Source organism: Mixophyes fleayi, chromosome 3, assembly GCF_038048845.1.
Source record: "Mixophyes fleayi isolate aMixFle1 chromosome 3, aMixFle1.hap1, whole genome shotgun sequence".
NCBI lineage: Eukaryota > Metazoa > Chordata > Amphibia > Anura > Limnodynastidae > Mixophyes > Mixophyes fleayi.
In genome coordinates this window covers 211569344-211594213 of record NC_134404.1, presented here as the reverse complement: position 1 = coordinate 211594213, position 24870 = coordinate 211569344, and the positions used below count along the sequence as shown (strand labels likewise).

The window sequence follows — 24870 nt, the reverse complement described above, 5'->3', positions numbered from 1 at the left end:
TGAAGACCAGGTGCATGAGGGATGTAACCACATTGTATAAACAAAATACATAGGATTCTCAGGAGTCTCCACGGATATTATTAAAGCTGTTCAAGCTGTTATCTGTATTAAAGGTATACAATGTTAGTTCCACATATTGCAGTACATGTTACCCATACAAACCCCCAAACCTTTGTTGTCGCTCCCATACCTATTAAATTATCCAACTTGTCCGGTTATTCCCTAGGTTGCTATTGCTTCAGCTGCACTTAGCTTTTAAAAGCTGTGTGGAGGTAAGACAACCCAAATAGAAAACATAGCAGTGCATATCTCTATTTATATTTAGTGTAGTACTAGCCAGAAGGGAAAGAGTTTGGCGTGAATTGGTCAGCTTAATATGTATTGCAATATATGTAACTAACACTTCCTGTTTTTAAAACAGTAGAGTATAGCTTAAAGAGCAAAAATAACTTCTGTGGTGGGTGCATGATTTAGACAATTACTACTGCTCCAGAAATATACCACCATATTTAATCGGCTAGTTCTCCAGAGTCTTAACATAAGAAAATAGGTGTACTTTGTTGCAGGCAAGAATCGGTTATACAGTTTTTTTAGTTTTTGCTTTTTTTTTTTTTTTTTTTTTATTTTGCTCCTCCCTACCCTAACATTGGCTGCCCCCAGGGTTGAGCCAAACTGGATGATGTAAAATATGTTGCCATTCTCATGGCAAACCCAATGCAGACACCGAATCTGCATCGTGATATATACATTCATGTTCAACACTATTTTTATATAGTGATCCACTGTCTGTGTAAAATAAATTCTGGGCACTTGGTTGTAACTTTTCACTTTCACTAATAATCTAATTCTAGAGCTAGTGCGAAAGGGGCCTCCGAACCAGTGCCATATTCCTGTGCCATTTAAAAGACTGCATTGAAATATGAGCTGTGGTTTATATATGTTAGGTGGTCCAGTATTGGTTAAAGGACTAGTAAACCTAAGTTTGCAACCATTTTTATTTAAACCCTTCAGCATATTAAAACGTCTCCTGCTCCTTACTCCCTTGGCAGTGCATGTCTTCCATCAGAAGCCTTTTCAGGGAAACCATTTCTCCACTAACAACCTGCTCTATTTTAGGCTTGTGTGAATTGCAGTCAAGTCTGCGCCTCTCTCTTCCAGTCTATAGACCAGTGTGTGAATTGCCTATGATGGCAGCCTAGAGTGATAGAATAGTAGTAGCATGGTTAGCAAAGCTAATTCTTAACAGCTTAAATTGCCTGATAATCCTCTTTTCGTTTACATCAACCGCTCACAGCCTAAGTGGCAGAAATGTGAAGATTCCATATCCGGGAACTTGCTGTTTCCCAAAATTGATTCCTTTTGCTGCTGATAACAGTCACTAACATTCTCTTCAATTTTGAATAAATATCTCTGTATATCAATAAATAAAGCTGATTGGGGGAATTGATTTCCCCCTGACACAACGCAGTGCTAAGTCTATTACCGTTAATACGAAAATTTTAGCACAGATTCATATTCGTTACTCAGGGAGCCGCAAGCAAAAACCAAAGTGTTGAAATTACCGTATTAATGGTAATTATGCGCACTATTACCGTAAAATCAGTAATAGTGCGCAGGCTGCATTACTTTTGACGGTAGTGTGGCCAATTGAATTCCCCTCATATGAAATAAAAAGAAAAAAATGTGTGGGAGTTTTGTTAATAAATTATGTGATATTGTAACATTGTCTGTACTGGAGATTATAATTAGAAGGCCATAAGGAATATATATATGTATATATGTGTGTGTGTGTGTGTATATATATATATATATATATATATATATATATATATATATATATATATATATATATATATATATATATATATATATATATATAATCTAATCTATCTATCTATCAGGAGAATTTTAATATCCCTATAATCCAAAAAGCACAGCGTATGTCATGCCTTATAAGTGTTTTTGTGATGTAAAGTTCTTTATCAAAGTGTGACAGTAAAAAAAGAGAAATAAGTCTTATGCAGGTAGTACTGACCACTATTGTATGTGTTTCGCCAAGTACCATTTTGCTCTTGTCTGATGATCAGTGCTTTGTTATAATGGTGTGTTATCTTAAGAACATGCTTCACTGTTAGAAGGGGGGGAAACACTGAAAGGAAAGAGAGGACTGTCTGTATTTTGCTCTTAAATACATATTCTGCCTATTCCTTATTTTTTAAAAAGTACATTTAACAAGAATATGCAACAGTCAGTGATGGCAAAACACAGCTTTAATATGTGAAGCCTAGCAGCTATGTATTGAAGGTGGTAATGTGCAGAATACATTTATAACTGATGACTGACAAAACAACTTAATTATGAAGTTATTTTGCACAGAAATGTATAGGAATTCTATTGTCTAATATATTAATATACGCAAGTGACATCAAATATGTTAATATGCTAAAATATATTCAATGGTGAGAGTAGTGATGACATCACTTATATTGTAGTAAAACTGGTGACAATCCTGTAAAATATAATCTTGTGCAGTGTTTGAAGTAATGTCAGTTGTCACAGGACTCCTTTTCAGAGACCACTAACTTCTATTTTTTTTCAACATAATACTTTAAATCTTGTTAGGCTCTGTGAAACATTATTCTGTTCATGACCTATGTGATTATTTTCATAGGCTTTAGCACAAGCAATAAAGGAAGCCAAAGAGCAACACCCTGATATGTCTATTACTCGTGTGGTTGTCCACAAAGAGACTGAGGTCACTGAAGAAGGTGAAGAAGATTAATCAGAATGTAAGTAAGCAATTGGTGACTAATCAGAACATGTATAAAGAATTCAGCCTATTTACATGATACATGCAAAGATGAAGAGTTGAACAAATGCAAACAGAATCCCATTGAATTGACTTGGGTTAAAAGTAGAAATATACATTTTTACATCATAAATCTTTATCTGATGTACTGTATATACACACTCTTTCTCCCTCTCCCTTTCCTACACTCACTCCCTCCTTTGTTCTCTCCTTTTCATTCTTTCCCTCTTCCGTTCATTCATTCCCTCTCTTGCTGTCTCCATTTTCGCTCATTCTCTCATATAGGCAATTGCCAGTCAAATGACCCCATCTTTTGAGGGTTAGGTAATTTTTCATAAATTGTTGCAACTCTAGGATGTGGACAAACCAATCCTAGGATTTTTTTATTTAGGAAAACATGGCAAGTAGAGGGCACCTGATAGTGTAGTATTTATATGAATTGAAATTGAACTTTTAAATTGGTCCCAAAAATACCTGAGTACCCAGTGAATATAATAGAGCTTAACTCTTTTGCTCCCTTGGGATCTTCTTACTGCTCTTCATACCACCATAACCTCATGTGTCATCCTATAGAGAAATAGATGTAACAAACAGCGTAATTCTGTGCAAATGCTTCACCCATTGGAAGGATAAACAAGTAGGAATAGAAACTCTGTTTATCAGAGCAAACCACGCAAATACCACTTCCAAAAATGTGTCTGTCATGAAGCCAACACTGTAATTAGTGTCTACATATTATCAAAAACCTTTCTGATCTACTTTTCTACTCATCATCCAAATCTTCTCCCAATCATCTTGAATTAGATATTTGTCCCAGAATCTCAAGTACGGGAAGGAAAGGACCGCAATTGTGTAGTAGGTGCCACACACTTTTATTGAAAACAAAAACATACGTACATTTAAAAGGTAAAATATAGGCTTATCTACATTTCCACTGATAGTTACACAGCCACAGCAGAGCGGTCCACAGAATATAGGTCGCTACCAAACCTCAATGCTTTTCTCCCTGTTGAAGTTAATACATTAAGAGGAAGAAATGCGTCAGCTTTTCGTTAAGAAAAGTGTTTTTAACAAATATCCCTTCCTGTTTTTGTTAAGAGGCAATAGTGCATATTTCTGAAATTGAACAATTCTCTTAACAAAATATATATATATATATATATATATATATATATATCGAATATATAAATGCTTAGTGGCGTCTGTGTGTGGGAAAAAAAAAACCAAGTTGCAGCGCCACTTGCTGGGCAGAGTTATACACTGACCTACTAAATTCTTAGTGTGTGTGGGGAAAAAATTCAAAAAGGGCTGAAATTTGGTAGGGCTCAAACTCATTTTCGTGAGGTAATTTTACCTCATGAACACACATTAAAAAGGGCGCTTGCGTCGGGAAGTAACGATCTTCCCCTGAGGAGGCCTGGGCTAGGCCCAAATGCATGACAAGAACCTTTTTAAGACCTTAAGTATCTTGATTTGACTAGAATGCATGAGTATCGTGCACGGGTTAACTTGTATGTATGTATGTATGTATGTATGTATGTATGTATGTATGTATGTATATGTGTATGTATGTATATGTGTGTGTGTGTATATATATATATGTATATGTGTATATATATATATATGTATATGTGTATATATATATATATGTATATATATATATTCACAGCTATATCTTTCCTTTAGAGTGCTGACTAAAATATGACATCAGAACATTACCCTCAATGTACCCACACACACTCAAATCAATTCTGTGTTGCAAACAATCTTATGAATTAACTATTTGTACAGACAGAATGGTTTAAACTGATAAGAAAAGAGATTATACTAATTATGACCTTTCAATCTGCCCACACACAGTGATATAATTATTTTGGAGTACTAGTCAATGAAAACTTCAAGGAATTTGACGCAGATTTCAAAGATATTTTTAATTTAAGATCTTTTGTGTGCTGCAAAAGTAGCATTGCAAGATCTTATATATAATAGCATTGTGAGGGGAAAAATAGTTGTTTGGGTTGCCACCTATAGGGGCATTTCTTTTCCACTATATCTTGCCAGTAGATGTGATAAATTGTTATACTGAAGAAATGTATCAAGCTGGGCATTTAATATTATCAATTGATCAGGGAACTGAGAAAATACATACAAGGATATTATGTCTGGATTTTTTTATAGCAATTCCACTGACAGTGTGCAGCAAGTGAACAGCCAGTTCTTGAAGTTGATGTGTTTGAAGTAGGAAAAATGTGCTAGGATCTGGGTTAGGATCTGAGCGACTTTGACAAGTGCCAAATTGTGATGGCTAGACTACTGGGCAAAGGCTCTCCAAAACAGCAGGTCTTGTGGAGTGTTCCCGGTATGCAGTGGTTAGTACCTACCAAAAGTGGTCTGAGGAAGAGCAACCAGTGAAACGTGACCGGGTCACGGGCACCCAAGTCTCATTGATGCGCATGGGGAGCAAATGGTGCAATCACACAGAAAAGCACAAATTACTGAAAAACTTTATGTTGGTTGTGACAAAAAGGTGTCAGAACACAGTGGATCACGGCTTGTTACATAGCCACAGACTGTTCAGAGTGCCTATGCTGAGCCCTGTGCACCGCCGAAAACGCCTACAATGGGCACGTGAGTGCCAGAACTGACAAATGAAGCCGTAAAAGAAGATGGCTGGTCCAATGAATCACATTTTCTTTTACTTCATGTGGATGGCCAGGTGTGTGAGTCCGTTTACCTGTGGAAGAGATGGCACCAGGATTAACTATGGCAAGTTGACAGAGTTAGTTCGATGCCCTGGGCAATGTCCTGCTGGGAAAGCTTAGGTCCTGGCATTCATATGGATATTACTTTTGATACATACCACCTAAATATTGTTGTAGATCAAGTACACCCCTTCATGACAACAGTATTCCTTGATGGCAGGGGCCTCTTTTAGCAGGATAAAAATTGTTCAAGAATCATTTGAGGAGCTTGACAAAGAGTTCAAGGTGTTGATTTGGCCTCCACATTCTCCAGATCTCAACTTGATGAGTATTTGGGGTGATATTTCCCACTCTTTAGAAAGGTCCTCTGTGAGCGAGTCCGGACAGACACGAGTCAGTGGTTGGAAGGCCGTTCTTGAAGGACCTGCTCAAGAAGTCAGGGTCTGGACCTTGATTGTTGGAAACTGCCATCCCGGAATGCTATACTGGGGGTCACGTCAGGACTGCCACAAATATGTCATCATTCACGGAAATCTGGCTGGAGGCATCACAGATGGTCTAATTATCCAGAACTGTTGAGTGTGACTAACTTTGCACAAGCCCAGAGCAATGATATGACTTTACAATATGTTGTTAAATTAGCTAATAATTTTGATACTATTGAGGGACCTGTCAACTGGGCCGGTGGTATGCCATCATATGTTGTTAAAGAAGATTTGTTTCCAATTGCCATATTGTTCAAATATGTTTTGTTTCCAATTGCTGCTGTGAAGGAGAGGAGAGTAGTTGCAAAGGTTCATGTACCCTTAGTGTTGGGAGCAGCACACACTCAGGTGGGTGGCGGACACTTAGGGGAAGGGAGTACAAGGAAACAGGTTTTCTGCAGGTTTTTCTGGCCTGGGGTTTACTTAGTCATTAAAACATTCTGTAGGACTTGTGTGGGTTGTCATAAAAACCCATCCCATTGGCACAGGACACCCACAAGTGGAAGGAGCTTTATAAGTATTCTTTTGAAACCAAAATCCCCATTCATACGCTAGTAGGCGAGGTTGAGAGGACACTGGGAATGATAAAGAAGGGTCTCTTTTACAAAGATATGGTATCCACGTCACCAAAGTTGGCAACGCTAAGGGAAAGTTATGTGGCAAAGACTCCTATTTGCCACACCTCTCTTGCATAGGGACAGGAGACATTTCAAGACTTTCTAGGTATAGATTGCAGACGGGGTTTATTTCCACACAGGCTTTTTCAAAGCGCACACAAAGGTGCATCATGGGTGTTGTTGATTTTGATTTACAGTATTTGGGTGAGCGATTAAAGACTGCTGTTAACTTATGTTTATGACAGAAGCTGAGAAAGCTGGTAAATTGATAGAGAGGCACACTGTGAATAGCTAGCATTAGGATCACCAGGAGTTGAAGGCAACATGACATTGCTTACTGGTGTCGTCCTGACAAAAATTATTGCTGGTTATTGTGATGCAAATATTAAACACATGCCAACTTGTGCAGCAAGTGTTACCGCAATGTAATCTAATCTAATCAGCTGTCTGGAAAGGTGTGTGGTTGCTCTCCTATGATAAAGAGCCTCCTTTAAAAGTTATTTTAAAGAAATGTACTAAATCCCCTTCACTCTATAAAACTACTTTTGGTTGCAGCTTTAAAGTCTTTTTTTAATTAGAACAACTGCACCAAATAGCTCCTGCTATATATAGTACAGAGACCACGGTAAATAGTGAAAGTACTAAATCCCCTTTCCATCCCAAAATAATAAAGTGGAAAACACCATTAACAAACAATACACAGAGGGCATGTGTTGTGAAATAATCTGATTACTTGTAAAGTGCACATATGGTTTTCAGTATCCCATCTCTTATGCCACCCATAGAAGAGTATCTGAACCATTTAAGTGCTTTAGATATACTTCAAGAAAGTATGCCTATATGTTTCCTGGCTAGTGCATGAATACAGAGGAAACTTGATCACGGTAATTGATTGCCATGTGCATGGACTGATGAAATTGTTGTTGGCCACATTACTGGATCTCTGGCTATATAATATTTAGAGGTGGAATGTTCTCCCACAGATATCTATGTATAGTTGGTGAGCAGCAACTGGATATTTATTTAACTGACCTTTTTAAAAAGAGAGATCATTGGTAACTGTTTTCATTGTTTCTGTACCTTTTATGTAATAAATTTCTTTTTTCTTTTTTTTTTTATTAGCTCGCCGGGATTGATAATAATTATATACATGCTGCAGTATGCGTTAGTAAATCTGTTTCCACATCAAACTCCTTTGACTCCTGATAAACATTCATTCTCTATTTTAACCAGCAGCTGGCAGCATAACATAATCAACAATAAGTGTAAAATGTCATGTTAACATAATCTTAAATGTAACATTTAAACATTACTGAAGTAGCATAATTATTTATTAATAATCAAGTTGTTCGCGGACTTGGCTGCAATGAACTTCTCTATATGTAATTAGTTTGCAATTGGTACAGAGGGCAAATGGTTTAATTTGCTAACATAGTGTCACGAACACGCTCCCAGCTGCCGTGACTTTGGGGTGTTCGCTGTATGAGGTCACACACGATTTCAGCCGGCAGTCTCTCTCATCTATCACACAGGTTCTAGACCTACGGAATCACCCCCAAACACAGCGCTCTCAAACCCCCAAGCACTTCAAGGTTCAGCCACCACCTATTGGGTACGGGCAATAGGACCCCAATATACTGGCACACAGGCTTCTAGTTCCGCAAACTAGCAAGACCCACACCAGCACACACAGGGTTAACTCTTCACACCTCCAGACTGTTACACAAATGTAAATACAAGCACACACAGCTTGTTAATCAAATGTATCAACAAATCACACAGGGTAACCTGGACAAGCAATCTCTCTTCTAAACAGGCTATGTATTCTTTTGAGTATCAAGGACGCAACTTATTAAATTTTAGATTTAATATACAAAAGGTACAGGGCATACAGATAACAAAAATAATGAATAGCAATTAATTAATTTGACATAACAAGCAAAAGCAGTTTAAAATAAAAAGGATTACATTCAGATTTGCACTTACATGAATTGTATCTGGCCAAGGGGATTTGGCTAAGAAGATCTAAGAAGATGGACAGCTTATCAATGTAACTTGATTTCCCCAGAAGTCTAACACTTTGTCCCTCCAGACACAGGTTTTTAAGCCAACTCAAATGGGACGGCATTCACAGGGGCAGCGTGAATGCTAATGCTGGGGGGGGGGGCCGTAAATGTCCCCTGGGTGTTACCTCAGGTTTGGTGAAACTCTTCCTAAGTTTTGACCTGTTGGTAATTCTTCACAGATATATCTCGGAGAAATAACACCCCCCTCAATACACCGGTCATAATCTCCTGCACGTTTAAATACCAAACAAAATGGAATTACAACAATATCCAGTCTCATCCTGAAATACATGTGCCTATGGCTGTTCCCTGTGTAGTTGGTATCTATCTTTCAAGACCCTTGTGCGGTTTTTGCCCCTCCGTACAGAGTGGCATCCAGATTTCCCAAAATATGAAAAATGAATTCATTTCCTTTCAAGTTCACATTTCTATATACCTGTATAGGCTTTCACATGCTGTCTACCAGGATCTCCTCTAGGCATATGGTTCTCCAATTTACACCCAGGAGTTAGTTTGTGTTTACACTACCTATTGAAAGGAAGTCCATTAGCTAGGGAAATACATGATCAAATACAATGGATGTCTGTGATCTGCATATCTAAAGCTGGTCTTCTCACACAGGGTTTACCTAACTCAATTATCTCCTTTCCACACACAAATAGTCTAGATCTCACCCTGGGAGTCCTTTGAACTGCCCCCAGGTGACACTTCTATCTGTTCACACTGGGGTGTGCAAAGCCATCCAATAAATTTACAACAGACTCTCTGACTGCAAACCTTACACGTTAACTTATCAATGGATTCATTTGATATCAAATATTTACACTGCAGTTATAAATTATCCCTTTTAAAGAACTGCAAGCTCTCTATGTTCACGACACTTAACATTAAGATAATTTTTTTATGGATTGTTGTTAATGATGTATTTTATTCCATAAAGTTTGCTCATATTTTTGTTAGTCAGTATGTGTATTTTAACCAAACAGTACAATGCAGTGGAATGTTTTGACAATTTTTGTTAGAGGTAGACAGATGTAGTTAGATGTAGGTAGATAGATGTAGGTAGATAGATGTAGGTAGATAGATGTAGGTAGATAGATGTAGGTAGATAGATGTAGGTAGATAGATGTAGGTAGATAGATGTAGGTAGATAGATGTAGGTAGATAGATGTAGGTAGATAGATGTAGGTAGATAGATGTAGATAGATAGATGTAGATAGATAGATGTAGATAGATAGATGTAGATAGATGTAGGTAGGTAGATGTAGGTAGGTAGATACATAGATGTAGGTAGGTAGGTAGATATAATATATATATATGAGCTATATCCTTTGGCCCTCTTACTTAAGAGAAATTTCTGGAATTGCATGCTAAAGTCCAGAGAAAATATCTGGACAACATTCCACAGTGACTTCAAATTCAAGACATTGCACTTTCATATTGCTTTACACACCTATACAGGTGGTCCCCTGGCTGTAATAGAAATCCTGTGGACTGGCTCAATCTATAATTGTACATCTGTTCCCCTCCATTATCTAGGGCACTTTTGCTACAACTTGAAACAGGATGCCATAACTCTTGTACTGCAGCTCTTTGGAACCCTCTGTCTGTTGCTAAGCATTTGACTTATATTTACTACATAGGTGTTCTCCACATTGAGTAAACCATCTAGTATATCTCCACTTCACATATTGTTACTTTGGTGGATATTCCCTGCTACGGAGAAAAATGAGCAGCATCAATAGTGATAAGCTGAGTTCCTATCTATATGTGGTTCTGAGGAACCTGCTAATGGAGCGAGTGTTAGAGCTTCTAGGGGAGGAACCCCCACCAAATTAATAATCTAGGAAAGGGAAAAGAAAATCCCCTCTTTTGCTATTCAACCAAGGTGCTCCCAATGAGTAATTTAATAATGTCATCATCTCCATTGATATATACAGCTTTTCCCTTTTTTTAAACTCAATATTCATTTAGGGAAAGATTGATTTTACAAGATTTTGCTCCAGTTTTATCAATGGGAGAGTTTCGCTTTAGATTCTTTTTTAGATGTGGTAAAGGATAGTAAGGTTATCCTAACACAACAAAACTTGCTAACTGTCTAAGCTAATCGTTTTACTTGCATGGGATACATTCCATAATAGAGATACTTTTAACCAGATACTATCACTGAATAAATTATTCTAGTTACTCATGCCTAAAACTGAATTAGTGGAAATCTGTTATTCTTCACATAGCTCAGATCTCCCCTTTAATATTTCTTGTTGTATCTATCTGGGTTGCCTCTTCATTTAAACCACTTTCCCTAATTTGTAATCCAATTGTATAATTATTAGCAATTTCTGGGGTTCTTGTACTCCTTGTTTTAATCTCTCTCAAAAGTGATGCAAACCTATATTATATATTTATTTGACCACATTATACATTAAAGTAGAATGGTTGAACACTATTCTGTCCCAAGTTGCTAAAGTATGGTTATTGCTTTGAGAGGTACCATCTTCCTCTGGTGTAAGGGGAGAAGTCTTCCAAGCATCTTTTTCCAAGTATGCACAGTGTCTGGCTGTTCTTCTATATTGTGAAGCATTGAGAACTTTACTGACTCTAGATACTTTACTGACCATGCGTCCATTCACTTATGCAAGCTGTTTGTCCACCTGTTAGAACAGTCTACTAAGATTCAGTTCCAGACTGTATGTGACATGAAAGCAGCTTAATTGGTTCACTATTTCTGAAAGGGTGCCTTTTATAAATGTAATAAGATGTAAGTCCTAAGATGTAATACAATGGGGTAACGCGTTTCGTCATATAGACTTCATCAGCTGACTCCGCAACTCTAGATACTGCCTCCCCATATTGTGAGATGATCTGTTCTTCATTTTGATTCTCTGTAAATGTCCTAGTTTACTTTACAGCGAATCTACTTGACAGTGAGTAGAATGGTTATATTTCTTTACTGACACTACATTAATGTCATTCTAAAACTACAGTTCAAGTTGTAAATTCTGAAATGTATGTATATGAATATATAGTTAGCATTGTAGAAAACAGAATAGAAAATACTCTGTAAGCAGATCACATACTGTAGAGGCAGGTCACTATAAATATGGCCATGCACAGAGCTGACAGTATTGTGTTTTTAACAGCCCTACTCATATAGGAGAGATTTTGACAAATAGTGCAGTATGTGTTGGTGTTTACTTTTAACCCTGACAAGACCCAGCTTATTTAATTAGCAAAATAAATAAGAAAACCCCCTAGTCCAGTGTATGTTAAACAACCTCTCTCTGTAGGGCTTTATTTACCAGAGTGTGTACTTCAACATCCTTGAAATGAGATTTTGCCTTACCAAAGTTAAGATACTGCAAGCAAATGTAAACAGTTATTTTACTGTGCTTAAGCAATTTCTCTTGACAGCTAAACACAATAACAATTACAGTTATGAGTCCTCTATCCACAATACTTCCTTTTGTCCTTTTATTTCCGCAAGTTTTTTGTTAGATTACTTTGGCAGCTTGTTATACATTTGTCAAAATGATGAGAGCATTGTATTAAAGTGTGTTCAATGTACATACATTTCTCTACAGTTTATCTGAGTTCTAATCAAAGGCAGATTAAATGTACAACCATAGTAATTAGTGGCCCAATTCGCCACTATTTCTGTATTCATTATTACAGATAAAAGCCCTCTCCTCCAAGTTGGAACTTACTGTTTTGTTATAATTGTTGTGCAGCTTTCTGGCAGCCTCTTCCTCCATTTCATTGACATCCAAAAATCATAAATCTGGATGAAGATTAAGATTGTATTGCAGTGATTCTGTACTTCAAAAAGAAAAGCAATGAGAGCGCTGATCATCTTATACGAAATATAATTTTTTTAAAAATTGTTATTAAAAAAGAAATCTCTCCTACAAACTGCTCAGCATACCTAATCAATCAACAACTGCCCAATGAGCAGTAAGTAAGCAACTTCTAATGAAATAATACAGAAATTAATAAATCCATCCTCAGGCCTATTATCCACAGATATTCCTAGTACTGGAGAGATCACTTTTATATATAACTCTCTTAATTCTGGAATACAATAGTGTGTGTATGTGTATGTATGTATGTTTATGCTTTCCTCCAAACAGTCAGATGGTATCCAGAGAAATTCATATATTTTCTCCTTCAGTGGTATGATCACAAAGATATAAGTCTGCAGCGGATATTATCTAAAGAAATTCATATGCTTCCTACTTTTAGTGAAATAATTACAAGGGTACTTATCTGCACAAGATTTTTTTCACTAATGAAGGGACAACTTTCATCACAGCTATGACTAAATGCAAATCTCCACATCTGTAGCCTTCAATGCACTCTTGCAGGTGCAATACCAGAATGCAATTACTCAATCCAAACTAATAGTCTGCGGTACCCCGATGAAAAGTAAAATTGGATGTAAAAAAAGTTCATCTGTAGCGGCTAAATAATGATGTAGCTCACTTCGTATAATGCACTAGATAGAGTTGATCTATAATAGAGGCAATAACTGTCTCCTGTATGCTGGCACCAACTGACTTGTTCTTTCGCTCCTTTTGCTGACCGTTTTATCACCTATAGTACATAACATAATCTAGGATTAATAATGTACTAATATAACAACATAGGATTAATAACATAATCTAGGATTTGTGCCTTTGAGCCACAAGCATCTGTGGCCCCAGAGTCTCAGAGGAAGTGAAGTCTCGTGCCTGCCAAACCTGTTCATATTGCCATGTGCTGTCTGTTGGCCAATCTTGGTCTAGAGTGAGGCAGCAGTACATGTTATTAGTATTTAAACTATACTGGCTTTATTTTCCTCCCAGTATATATGGTTACTTTCACTATGTGAAACTTCAGCCTGCAAACTGTGTAATTTAACTGGCTGCTGAAATAGCAGATTTCTTTACCTGGAAACTTTAAAATTGTATTGTGGGCTGTTGCTAATGAAATCTCTAATTTCAGCTTGACCGCTCATAAAGATTTTGTTTATTTGAAACCCCTACATTGGCTATTCTGATTCTAGCATTCTCCAACTTAAGATATCTGAAGGTATATTTAAAAACAAACATGCAGTGTGAGCGAGTGTGAATATCGTAGGGGAAAGTAACAAATCAATAATTCAACAGGCGGTAAAGGACCAAGGCCTTATACATTCTCCATAAAAAGGATTAACTACTATTAACCAAAGCAATGTAAATATCAAAATTAAAAAAACACTGATTTGCTGGGGCTTTAAGTGTGTACAAAATCGTATAATCTAAAATACACAATCAATTATGTATAATATTTTTACAAGTGTTTTTTTTTCTTCCTGATATGCAAGATAGTATTCACGTCTTATAATGATTAGTTAGACATGGCTGTATTTATTACAGATATAAAATTAATATTTATTTTACTTTGTTGCTTGAATACAATTGAAAATAGACTGGAGGTAGTAGAGAAAAATGCAGGAAAGAAAGAGAAGGTGAAATAATGTAACGTTGCATGGGCAAGTGTGAAATTACATTAATGTGTAAATAAAGGAAAAGACCAATGTAAATTAGGACAGTACCTCAGAAAACAGATGCTAAGGTAATTGTACATTGGTCAATAGCAAGGCGGTCTAGGGAGCCAAATCTGTTACAGAAAAATAACACTTGATGGGTGAAATATTTAATACATGTTTCTATTTAATATGTACGAACAATTATACAATTCCAGCTCTATTTGCTAAATGTAAATGTTGATGTATTTTCCTTCTTTATGTATGTAGAGCACAGTGCTTGTTACTGTTTCTGAATACTAGTTGTGACCCCCATTTCTTTCTTTATGTATGGAGAATTATACTGTAAAGTGACATTTTTTAAATAAACAACTGAAACAGCCTAAGGATACATTATAAAAAAAAACCAAAGAAATGTATTTAAATGTACCGATTTAAAAGGAAAAACCACGAACCTGTAAAAAGTGGGATTACTACTTAGAAGAGTTGGCTCTGGAAAATTATTATTGTAACTTTTTAGTCCTGTAGCAATAAATTGGATTGAATATGGTGAAATTATATTTGCTGTGTTATTGAAACATATTTCTAATTTATTTTTCCTCTGTGTATATTTTATGCAGAACAAATATTGTTACAGTATGAAGGAATTTGAACCACCCTAAGTATGTCCTGCTGGTATTGTTGCTATGAATACACCAGGATTGGCAAGCATGACGGAACACCTGAAGGTTAAGATGCCAACGTACAACCTCAGCTTAATACCTGACTTATGCTGTTCCCCTTTTTTGCTTGATACGTTTTTATAACCACTTCCTAACATCCATAGCTTTCTAGTAGACTTTTGTTTGCACAATTACTTGCTATTTTTGAAATTCTTGGTTGTATGTTTGTGAACAATAATCCTTTATAAGACAGACCCCCACAACCGAGGATGCCGAAATCTTTGCAACTAATGTAGGATTTTTGTTGTGGGGTTTTTTGTTTTGTTTTTTTTTTTTTGTAATTTTTTTTACTATCCTCTTAAATGGAAGCCTCTTTGTTGGGTTATTTGCATATTTACAGAATATTCAGGTGAACTTGTGGTTTAAAATAGAAACCTTTTGTACACATTTCTTAAATTTTCAAACCGTTTCACTTTCATTGGTGTTTTTTCTTTTTTTTTACCAACATCTGTGTTTTAAGGCTTTGTTTATTGATGATAAAACTAAAGAGATATCAAAATGGTTGCAATTTGTTTTTTTTGTTTTTGTTTTTTTTAAGTCTCTAAGGATTTCCAGCTGACTTTTAAAAATATTACAGGCTTTTATTACTGCATTGCAGTGAATAGACCAGCAGGGGGATTAGCCATCTAATTCAGCTTAGTGTTGTTTCCCTTTTACTTCTGAACTGCTAGCAGTGAACCATTTATACCTCTTTTATATTTGATAAAGAGAACTAAAACACAAAACATTCCAGAAGAAATAATACACAAATTTACATCTTTCCCAAAAAGATCTAAACACATTTTTGCCAGTTTAAAGCAATGTTGTGCTTTTATGTCAGTGTCTACACTTAGAAATTTGTCATAAATAAATATGTAAACACACCCCTTGGTTACCACTAGCAAATTTGTGTCTCTCTTTACTGTCTCATTGGCTGTGTATAGTTAAATTGCCAAGTTAGATTTATAGCCGCTTTAAATTGTATTAAGAATATTTTGTTTTCTGTAATACTGTTAAAAATAAAGTTTGTTTATTCTATTGAATATTTTGTACTTGTTAAGTAACTTGTTAAATAGTTCCATTACATGCATCTAATACAGCAAAATAAATAAGTAAAAAAATACAATTAACACACAATCTCTACCCATTGTTGTGTGTTCATCTCGCTCCATAGCCTTCAATATGTGTTTATAATAAGGGCACTTTCGTTCCTGATATCTGATCAGACATCTTCCAGATTATTTTGAGCTTACTATAATAGTAAAAAACAGAAGTTCCTTGTAAATTAAAGGAAGTTATTACAATTTTCACACATTCATGGAGATGCTGTACTAGAAAAAACATTAAAGAGAAGAAAAGATGGCACTGTCCAAATGAGGTTTCAATCCGAAGATGTGAGGGGAACAATTGATATATAGCTGTTGATGGGAAAAGTGTATGGCTACTGTAAGCAGAAACATTTTCAACCACCAATATTAAAGCAGCCATTGTCAAATGCAGCTTTCAGTGATGGTAAGGATGGAATGAGGAGAGACAGTGAAAGATGGAGACATGAATAATGAATTAGTCATTGTAGCAACCTTAAGATAGTGAGATGCTGGCAATCATAACTGTCCATCTTTTATATTGAACTCAGGCACTCTTCTGGTTTGAGAAGACTTGCTTTTGTGCTTTATGGTCACTTTTGTGGTTCTCTTCAGCTTTGAGTAGTAGTGTGCCTACTATGTTTGATTGGCATCCTGCTCATTGCTGGCACAGAGCTACGACACTTTCCTGTATTCGCAAAAGTTGTGGAGAAATCCACAGAGATCATGAAGGGATGAACACAGATGTTAACAGCAATAACTGTTAAACTCATAAGTGTGTGATATTCTATAAGCAGAATCCAATCTTGCAGGTACATTTGCTTGTCTGCAACCTCTACCAATGAACACAGTGCACTTTTCGTATAAAAGACAAATCTTGTAGTTAGGGGCACTGCTGGAAGCTATGATGATTGCTCTTAGATCAAGAAGTATTTCTTTATAATTTGGAAGTCTTTCACTTATTCCAATCTTAGAGTACCAGTCTGGTGTAGGTGCTGAGAGGCAAGTCCACGGCTTGTATGTGTACTAGTATCCATATTGGTGTAAACTAGATGCATAATATCCAATTGATGTAGTCTACTCTTGTAGTGCCACCCTTCCTAGCACTAAACTTGTGTGTGTGATAAGTAAAGCTGGGGAAAGAGGCACTCCTGGATAGTTTGGTAATCATTAGTAAATCGGTGTTACTCTACAGGTCCTTTTAACCTTTAATCCATAATGTAGCACTGCCATTTATAGTTTAAGTCCTGGGAGGCAAGTTTAGGGAAGTTCTTTCAGAAAAGTTAGGAGTATAGTATAAGTATGTATTTTGTCAATTTGTCAATACCAAACACATATCACCCATGAGATTGGTTGTGAAAAGAAGAGGTGGTCAGTCAGAAATTGATATAAATACCCTCACTGTCCATACATATCAGAGTGCTCCTGCTTTGGGTACACACTATTCCATATTCATATTGCAATAAAGAAAATATTATAAAATCAAAATAAATGCTGTTTATATAGAAGTAACACATTTGTATATTGCAATTCAAACTGTGGCGTCTGTCTGACTATTCCTTATGCAAATGGCAAAATAACAGGTGCAAGCTTTCCTGTTGTGGGCTTGCTTTCATCTTTAAGTCCTATAGCCAACTTATAGTAAATTAAATAAGAATTAATTCAGTGAGTTAGAAATGGAATATTTGTACTTCTCAATATGATATTAAATAACAGATTTAAAATGTTTTTTCTTGTTTAAAAAGAAATAAAAATAAATTATAATTTGCTCTCTCACGCGCTATATATATATATATATATATATATATATATATATATATATATATATATATATATATATATATATATATATACACACACATATATACACACATATATACACACATATATACACACACACACACACACACACACACACACACACACACACACACACACACACACACACTATATGGACAAAAGTATTCAGACTTTTGACCATTACACCAACATGGACTGTAATGACTAGACATGGGCTGGCTCGATTCTCCGAGAACCGAACCCGCCCGAACTTTGCCTATCCGTGTACTGAGCCAAGCAGGCTCGGATTCCAAATCGAGGCCAAACGTCATTGTGACGTCGTCTGATCTCTGGGCTCGGTTCTCGCGATAATTGAAAATTTTAAATACCCGCCTCCACAGCAATCCATCGCCATTTGACAGAGGGACAGAGCAGGGTGTAGTCACAGGCTGATTAGAGCAGGGACAGAGAATATACCTTATTCTTCATCCAATTCTGATAATAATTCTGATTACAATTCTGATAACAATTGAAAGAGAAGAGAGGAGGATAGAGGAGCCTTTTTTTTTTTTGTTTAAATATTTGGCACTACAAGTGCTTTGGGGTGTCCCATATCCCCCAGTGTAAAGCAACAATTTTTCTGGTGCTGAAAGTCTAACAGCACTATCTGGTTAATTTTTTGCACTCCAAGTGCTTTTGGGGTGTCCCCCATGCTTTTGCATTAATTTTTCTGGCTGTCAAAAGTCATATTTGTCAGCAGTATCTAAAACAATTTGTAGTACTACAAGTGCTTTGGGCTCATAATGGATTCAAAGCAGTCCACATATGAGCAGAATGAGCAACCAGGTTCTGTCACCAGTCCTGATGGTAGTGTTCCCAGTACGTCATCTGGGAAAGGCGATGTCAAACTACAGTCTTTTGAAATCGGTAAAATAAAACACACCCCAAAAAAAAATTACCGTGTTGAAGCGCAAAAGAAGTGTAACTGAGGAAAAGTTAACTGCCGATAAAAAAAAAATTGCCAACATGCCATTCTACACACGCAGTGGCAAAGAGAGAATGAAGCCTTCACCTTTGTCTATAAGTGGCAGATCAAAAAAATGTTACCAAGCCTACAAGTGGGGCACAACTACTGTAACGCGTCAAAGCCGAGCTGCAAGATAACAGTAAGGCATTAGAGGATAATGTTTGCTCTGAATCACAAATGACACCAATCCCTGTGGAGAGTCCATCCAACAGTGGGATGTCTAATCGTGAACATTCTGTTAGTGTACCCATAAAGAGGGACCCATTCAGCAGTTCTGCTGATGTGTGCCTGAACAGCCCGAGTGTAGCCGGTGATACACAAATTGAGGATGCCACTTTGGAAATAGAAGAGGATGAGGGGGAGATTTGTGGAGGCGACGAGGGCGCTGATGAGGATGAGGTTGTTTGTGTCAGTCCTGCACCAGTGGGAGCAGTTCTGGCACGTGACCAGAAAAAGGCCAATGTCATGCCAGGCCATAAAACAAAAAAATCCACCACTTATGTGTGGAATTATTTCTACCCCAATCCAGACAACAACTGTATAGCCATTTGTAGTGTATGTCAAGCCACAGTCAGTTGAGGGAGGGACCTTAACCATCTTGGAACCTCGTCTATGTTACGCCATTTGACGGGAGTTCATGGCAAAGTGTTGGGAAAAGCTGAAAGTTCTTCCAAAAAAATTACAACCACTCCATCATTAGCTAGGACCCTCCGCTCACTGACATCCCGACGGCTACAAAATACACCCACCACACCAGCCTCATCAATATCCTCAGTAGCGCTCGGAGTTAGCCCTGCATCCCACTTATTAAGGCTGGATGACTCCTGCACTATTATTGATTCCTCTGAAGAAAGCGTTAGTCCCACTGCTGCTGCTGCTGCTGTTGCTGCTGCTGGGGGTGAATCGTCAGCCCAGAGGAAGGCCAAGAAAAAGAGCAGTTCTACATTTCAACAATTAACTGTGAAACAATCATTTGCTAGGGGAAGCAAATATGACAGCAGTCACCCAGTCGGCAAGCGAATCACAGACGCCATGGCTACTATGTTAGTGTTAGATCTGCGTCCAATATCCACAATAAACGCAACTGGTTTTTCACAGTTAATTGAGGTTTTGTGTCCGCGTTACAGAATTCCATTGCGACACCATTTTTCCCGTAAAGCTATTCCACAACTATACCAAAAAGTGTGTACAAATGTAGAGATTGCGCTGAAAAATGCCATTCTGCCCACTGTCCACTTAACCACAGATATGTGGACAAGTGGAAGTGGTCATACCAAAGACTATATGACTGTGACAGCCCACTGGGTTGGTCATTCACCTTCACCAGCAGGAACAGCAGCAGCATGTACACCACTACATAACATTTGTCACAGGCAGGCCACTCTTTGTATCACCGGCTTCACGAACAGGCATACAGCTGACAATTTGTTACGCAAACTAAGGGATGTGATTGATACTTGGCTTATACCACTTGGACTCTCCCCAGGATATGTCATTTCTGATAACGCCAACAATATAGTGCGAGCATTACAGCTGGGTGATTTCCAGCACATTCCCTGTTTTGCTCACACCATCAACTTGGTGGTGCAGAGCTTCCTACGAAATAACCGTGAGGTGCAGGAGATGCTTTCGGTGGCCCGTAAGATTTCAGGCCATTTCAGGCATTTGGCCACAGCATGTAGGAGATTACAGCAGCTCCAAGAGCAGTTTAACTTGCCCTGCCACCAACTTAAGCAAGAGGTGGTAACTAGGTGGAATTCCACTCTGTACATGCTGCAGAGGATGGAGGAACAGCGCAAAGCCATCCAAGCGTATTGCACAAGCCATGACATTGGGAAAGGAAGGGGGCATGTATTTCACTCTTGCACAGTGGGGAATCCTTTCAGTGCTGTGTAAGGTGCTGAAAACATTTGAAGTTGTGAAGTGAGTGCAGATTCTGCTAGTTTGAGCCAAGTCATTCCTTTAATTAGAATATTGGAAAAGCAGCTTGAGAAACTGATGGAGGAGATGAAAGCAAGCAATTCCGCAAAGTATGTTGGCCTTGTCGATCAAGTACTTAATTTGCTTCACAATGATCCTCGAGTTATTAAGATCTTGAGCTCGGATCAGTACGTTTTGGCCACTGTGCTTGATCTAAGGTTTAAGACCTACATTGAGACTTTGCTTCAAAATGAACGAGATGTGAACTTTTGCAAGGAGCTATTGCTCAGCAAGTTGTCCGCTGAACTGGGCCTTGGCTTGACGACGTGTCCTACTTCAGTTTCTCAAGCAGCTGCTGCTCGTAAAAAATTTGATTTTCAAAAAAGAAGCAGGGAAGACGCAGAGGGCAGACCAGAACAGTTTAACATCTGTGCTGGTTTGAAGGATTTTTCAAAAAAATCTGTTACCTTGCCCATAACTCCATCCAATATGAGTATTAATATGCAAAGGATGGTGGGGGATTACTTTCAAGAGGTAATTGATATGGAAATGTCAGACAGTCCCTTTCCTTACTGGGAAGAAAAGCAGGCCATTTTGGAAACCCATGTACAAACTTGCTTTGCAATACCTAAGCTGCCCACCCTCCAGTGTGTACTCTGAACGAGTGTGATCGCTAGAAGGTTACTTCCCAAAAATGTGGAGAATATGATGTTTATAAAAATGAACTACATCTTCCACGAGGAAGGCCTTCACCATCCAAGCACTGACTGTCCTGTAATGGTGGATTTAAGCGTTGATGAATTGATAGTCTGTGATGATGATGTACACACTGATGAGGGTGAGGATAAAGCTGAAGATGATGACGATAACATCTTTTTTAAAACTTTCTATGTAAGTGTAGGGTGCAATCTACCCCCAAAGAGGAAAGGGACTTGGGGCATTTCCATATCACGTACCGTCTTGAAAGGCTGCTGTTTGGGCAATTTATCCTTAAGGGTAGGGTGTCATAGACAGTGACCCCAAACTGTCCATTTCTATTAATATTGTACAGTCTATAACGGCTGAATTTTTTTGTATTTTCTACAACTGGAGGGGGGCCTAGAGAGACAGAAACCAAACTGTCTTTGTCCATTTCTTTACATATTTAAGTATAAGTGTAGGGTATAATATACATCCAAAGACGATGGCTGCATTACTAATATTCATAGATGGAAAGGAAGACAATCTGGTTTGTGTGTAGAATTAATGAAGGCCTACCAGGAATTAAGCTGTTTTTTGGATAATTTATTAGCTTTACAATTTACGTTACTTATCCAAGAAACAGGTGGAGCACTCAATTTGGTTATTTTAGGCCAAAAAACATTGATTTTTAAACAAAATAGTAAAACAAAACCAAATCACGCAATGACAGTTTGGCAAATCCAAAACATGACTGTAATCCATAGCCAAAACCAAAACACGGGGGTCAGTGAGCATCTCTAGTAATGACCTTGTATTCAAATACATATACTTTAATTTGGAGTTTGTCTCCCATTTGCAGCGATAAAAGCTTCCACTCTTCTTGGAAGGGTTTCCACAAGATGTTGGAGTTTTTCTATGGGAATTTGTTCCCATTTACCCTGTCGAGCATTTATGAGGTCATGCACTGATGTTGGACGAGAAGGCCTGGCTCGCAATCTCCGTTCCAGTTCATCCCAAAGGTTTTTCAATGAGGTTTAGATTAGGGCTCTGTGCGAGCTAGTCAAGCTCTTCCACACCAAACTCATCAAACCAAGTCTTTGTAGTCCTTGCTTTGTGCACTGGGGCACAGTCATGATGGAATAGAAAAAGGTCTCCCCCAAACTGTTACCACAAAGTTGGAAACGTAGCATTGCCTAAAATGACTTTGTATGATGAAGCATTAAGATTTCCCTTCACTGGAGATAAGGTGCCTAGCCCAAACCCTGAAAAAACAACCCTATACCATTATCCCTCCTCCACAAAGCTTCACAGTTGGCATAATGCAGTCAGGCAGGTAATGTTCTCCTAGCATCTGCCAAACCCAGACTCACCCATGTGACTGCCAAACAGAGATGCGTGATTCATCATTCCACAGAACATGTTTCCACTGCTCCACAGTCCAGTGTTGGTGTGTTTTATACCACTCCATCCGACACTTGTCATTGGTCTTGGTGAAGTGAGGCTTGCATGCAACTGCTCGGCCATGGAAACCCATTCCTTTAAGCTCCCGCTACATGGTTTTGTGCTTACATTAATGCCAGTGGAAGTTCAGAACTCTTCAGCTATGGAATCAGCAGAGCGTTGGCGACTTTTACACACCATCCGCCTTAGCAGTCGTTGACCTCGCTCTGATTTAATGTGGTCATCCGCTTCGTGGAGTTGCTGTTATTTCTAAACTTTTCCACTTTCTAATAATATCACTTACAGTTGACCGTGGAATATCCAGCAGGGATGACATTTTTCAGTTTTATTACAAAGGTGGCATCCTATCACAGTACCACGCCTGAAGTCACTGAGCTATTCAGAACTACCCATTTTGTTACACAAATGTTTGCAAATGGAGACTGCATGGCTAGGTGCTTAAATTTATACAACTCTGACAACTGGTCTGATTGGAACACCTCAATTCAATAATTAACAGGTGTGGCCAAATACATTTTGCCCATATAGTGTGTTTATATGTGTATATATATGAAATTTTAATATCACTGTTGTCAGGAATTTGGGGAAAAGATATTCATCAGAAGAATATTGTGTACTTTCATTTCACCTGTTTAAGGTTCTGAGCACCTTACTGGATTCAAGGTACCAGTGGTGCACGCAGGGGGGGTTTCTTGGTCTCCAGAAACCCTTCCCCTCCGCTAAAGAAGTGCCCCTGTATACAGCACCGCCGCGGACGCTTCTTTGACAGCGCCGCGACTGCTGGATAGTACAGAGCTGCCGGAACGAAGCTGCTGCGCACGCTCGGGCACATGCGCAGCAGCTTTTGCTTTTTTCTTTTTCTTTGTTAAAAATCCTGCGTGTGCCCCTGGGTACAATGCATAGTCCTGACTAATCTGGTAATATCCTTTAAATGTAAATTGCAAAAATGTGCACACTGGCGCCCTGGATAAAGTTATTATACATGCTAAAAACCACTCTCGCTTATTCTGACTAGATGTCAAAAAATGAGTAAAGATAAAAATGCAACTTCTAGTGTAAATAGCAAATGAAAAACACCTTATGCCAATGAATCGCCTAAATAGAATACAGCTATTATGATCGGAATACAGGTCCATGATTTTGCAAGAAAGTATATTGTCTATAACATCCCATAGGAAATGCTTGCTGCAACAATGTAATCAGTATCAAAATATGCTTAGAAGGAAACACCATTAACTAATGGATAGTTGCAGTTTTTTCCTGTATCTCGAATATGTCCCAACCAGAATGACATCTGGCAACAACCCAATATAGCGGTCTCAGCATAAATGGGGGTTTATGTTCAAAATGCACTCAAAAATATAATTAATTGTGTATCTTCTTTAAAAATTTGTTTATACTACTATTAAACAAGCATATTAGTCACATAACGACTACCATTATTAAGACATTCAAATAGACCATCAAAGTGATATGTGTCCATTAAAATAAATGAATAAGCTCTTGAATAATATCTAAATGGTTCTGCATTAACTGTTGAAAAATCTATATTTATGCTAAAAGACAATCTAAATGGTCACATGATTGCTACACCTTTTATTACAAAGGGACAGCAAGACTGAAAATCTCAGCGTGACTCACTGTAATGCTATAATAATCACTATTCCCACAGTCAACCAAAATTATTGCAGCCTACTGGTCAGAAAAGGGAACACAGGAACTGAAAAAACTACAGCTTACTGATCAGAAAAGGGAATACATGACTTGAACTCAGTCTAATTAATAAAATATTCAGAGATTAAATATAGGAAAAAGTATTATATTCCATCACTCTACTATTAAATCTGTTATGTAAAAATCTCAACCTCAATGTTTTATTCAAACCACCTGAATCTTGATTGATCTTGTCTGCGAAACCTTTTATATCTATCTAACTCTGAGCTGTAATTTTAATGTTATTTACAGACCACTATGGGCCCCTTATGACAAACTGCAAAATGACAAGGAACACTGTGATTCATTACTGTATTTAAA

General features: G+C 37.6%; 1 protein-coding gene across 13 annotated transcripts in view; it reads left to right on the top strand.

Moving 5' to 3' along the window:
* Positions 1-15926, top strand: part of EPB41L2 (erythrocyte membrane protein band 4.1 like 2) — a 169051-nt gene extending 153125 nt beyond the window's left edge. For all 13 annotated transcript variants that reach the window (XM_075203063.1, XM_075203073.1, XM_075203070.1 and 10 more), the window contains 2 exons: positions 2672-2789; positions 14803-15926. In XM_075203063.1, coding sequence (XP_075059164.1) covers positions 2672-2782 — 111 coding nt within the window. In that variant the 3' untranslated portion in view covers positions 2783-2789; positions 14803-15926. The remainder of the gene's footprint in view (positions 1-2671; positions 2790-14802) is intronic.
* The last annotated feature ends 8944 nt before the right edge of the window (positions 15927-24870 follow it).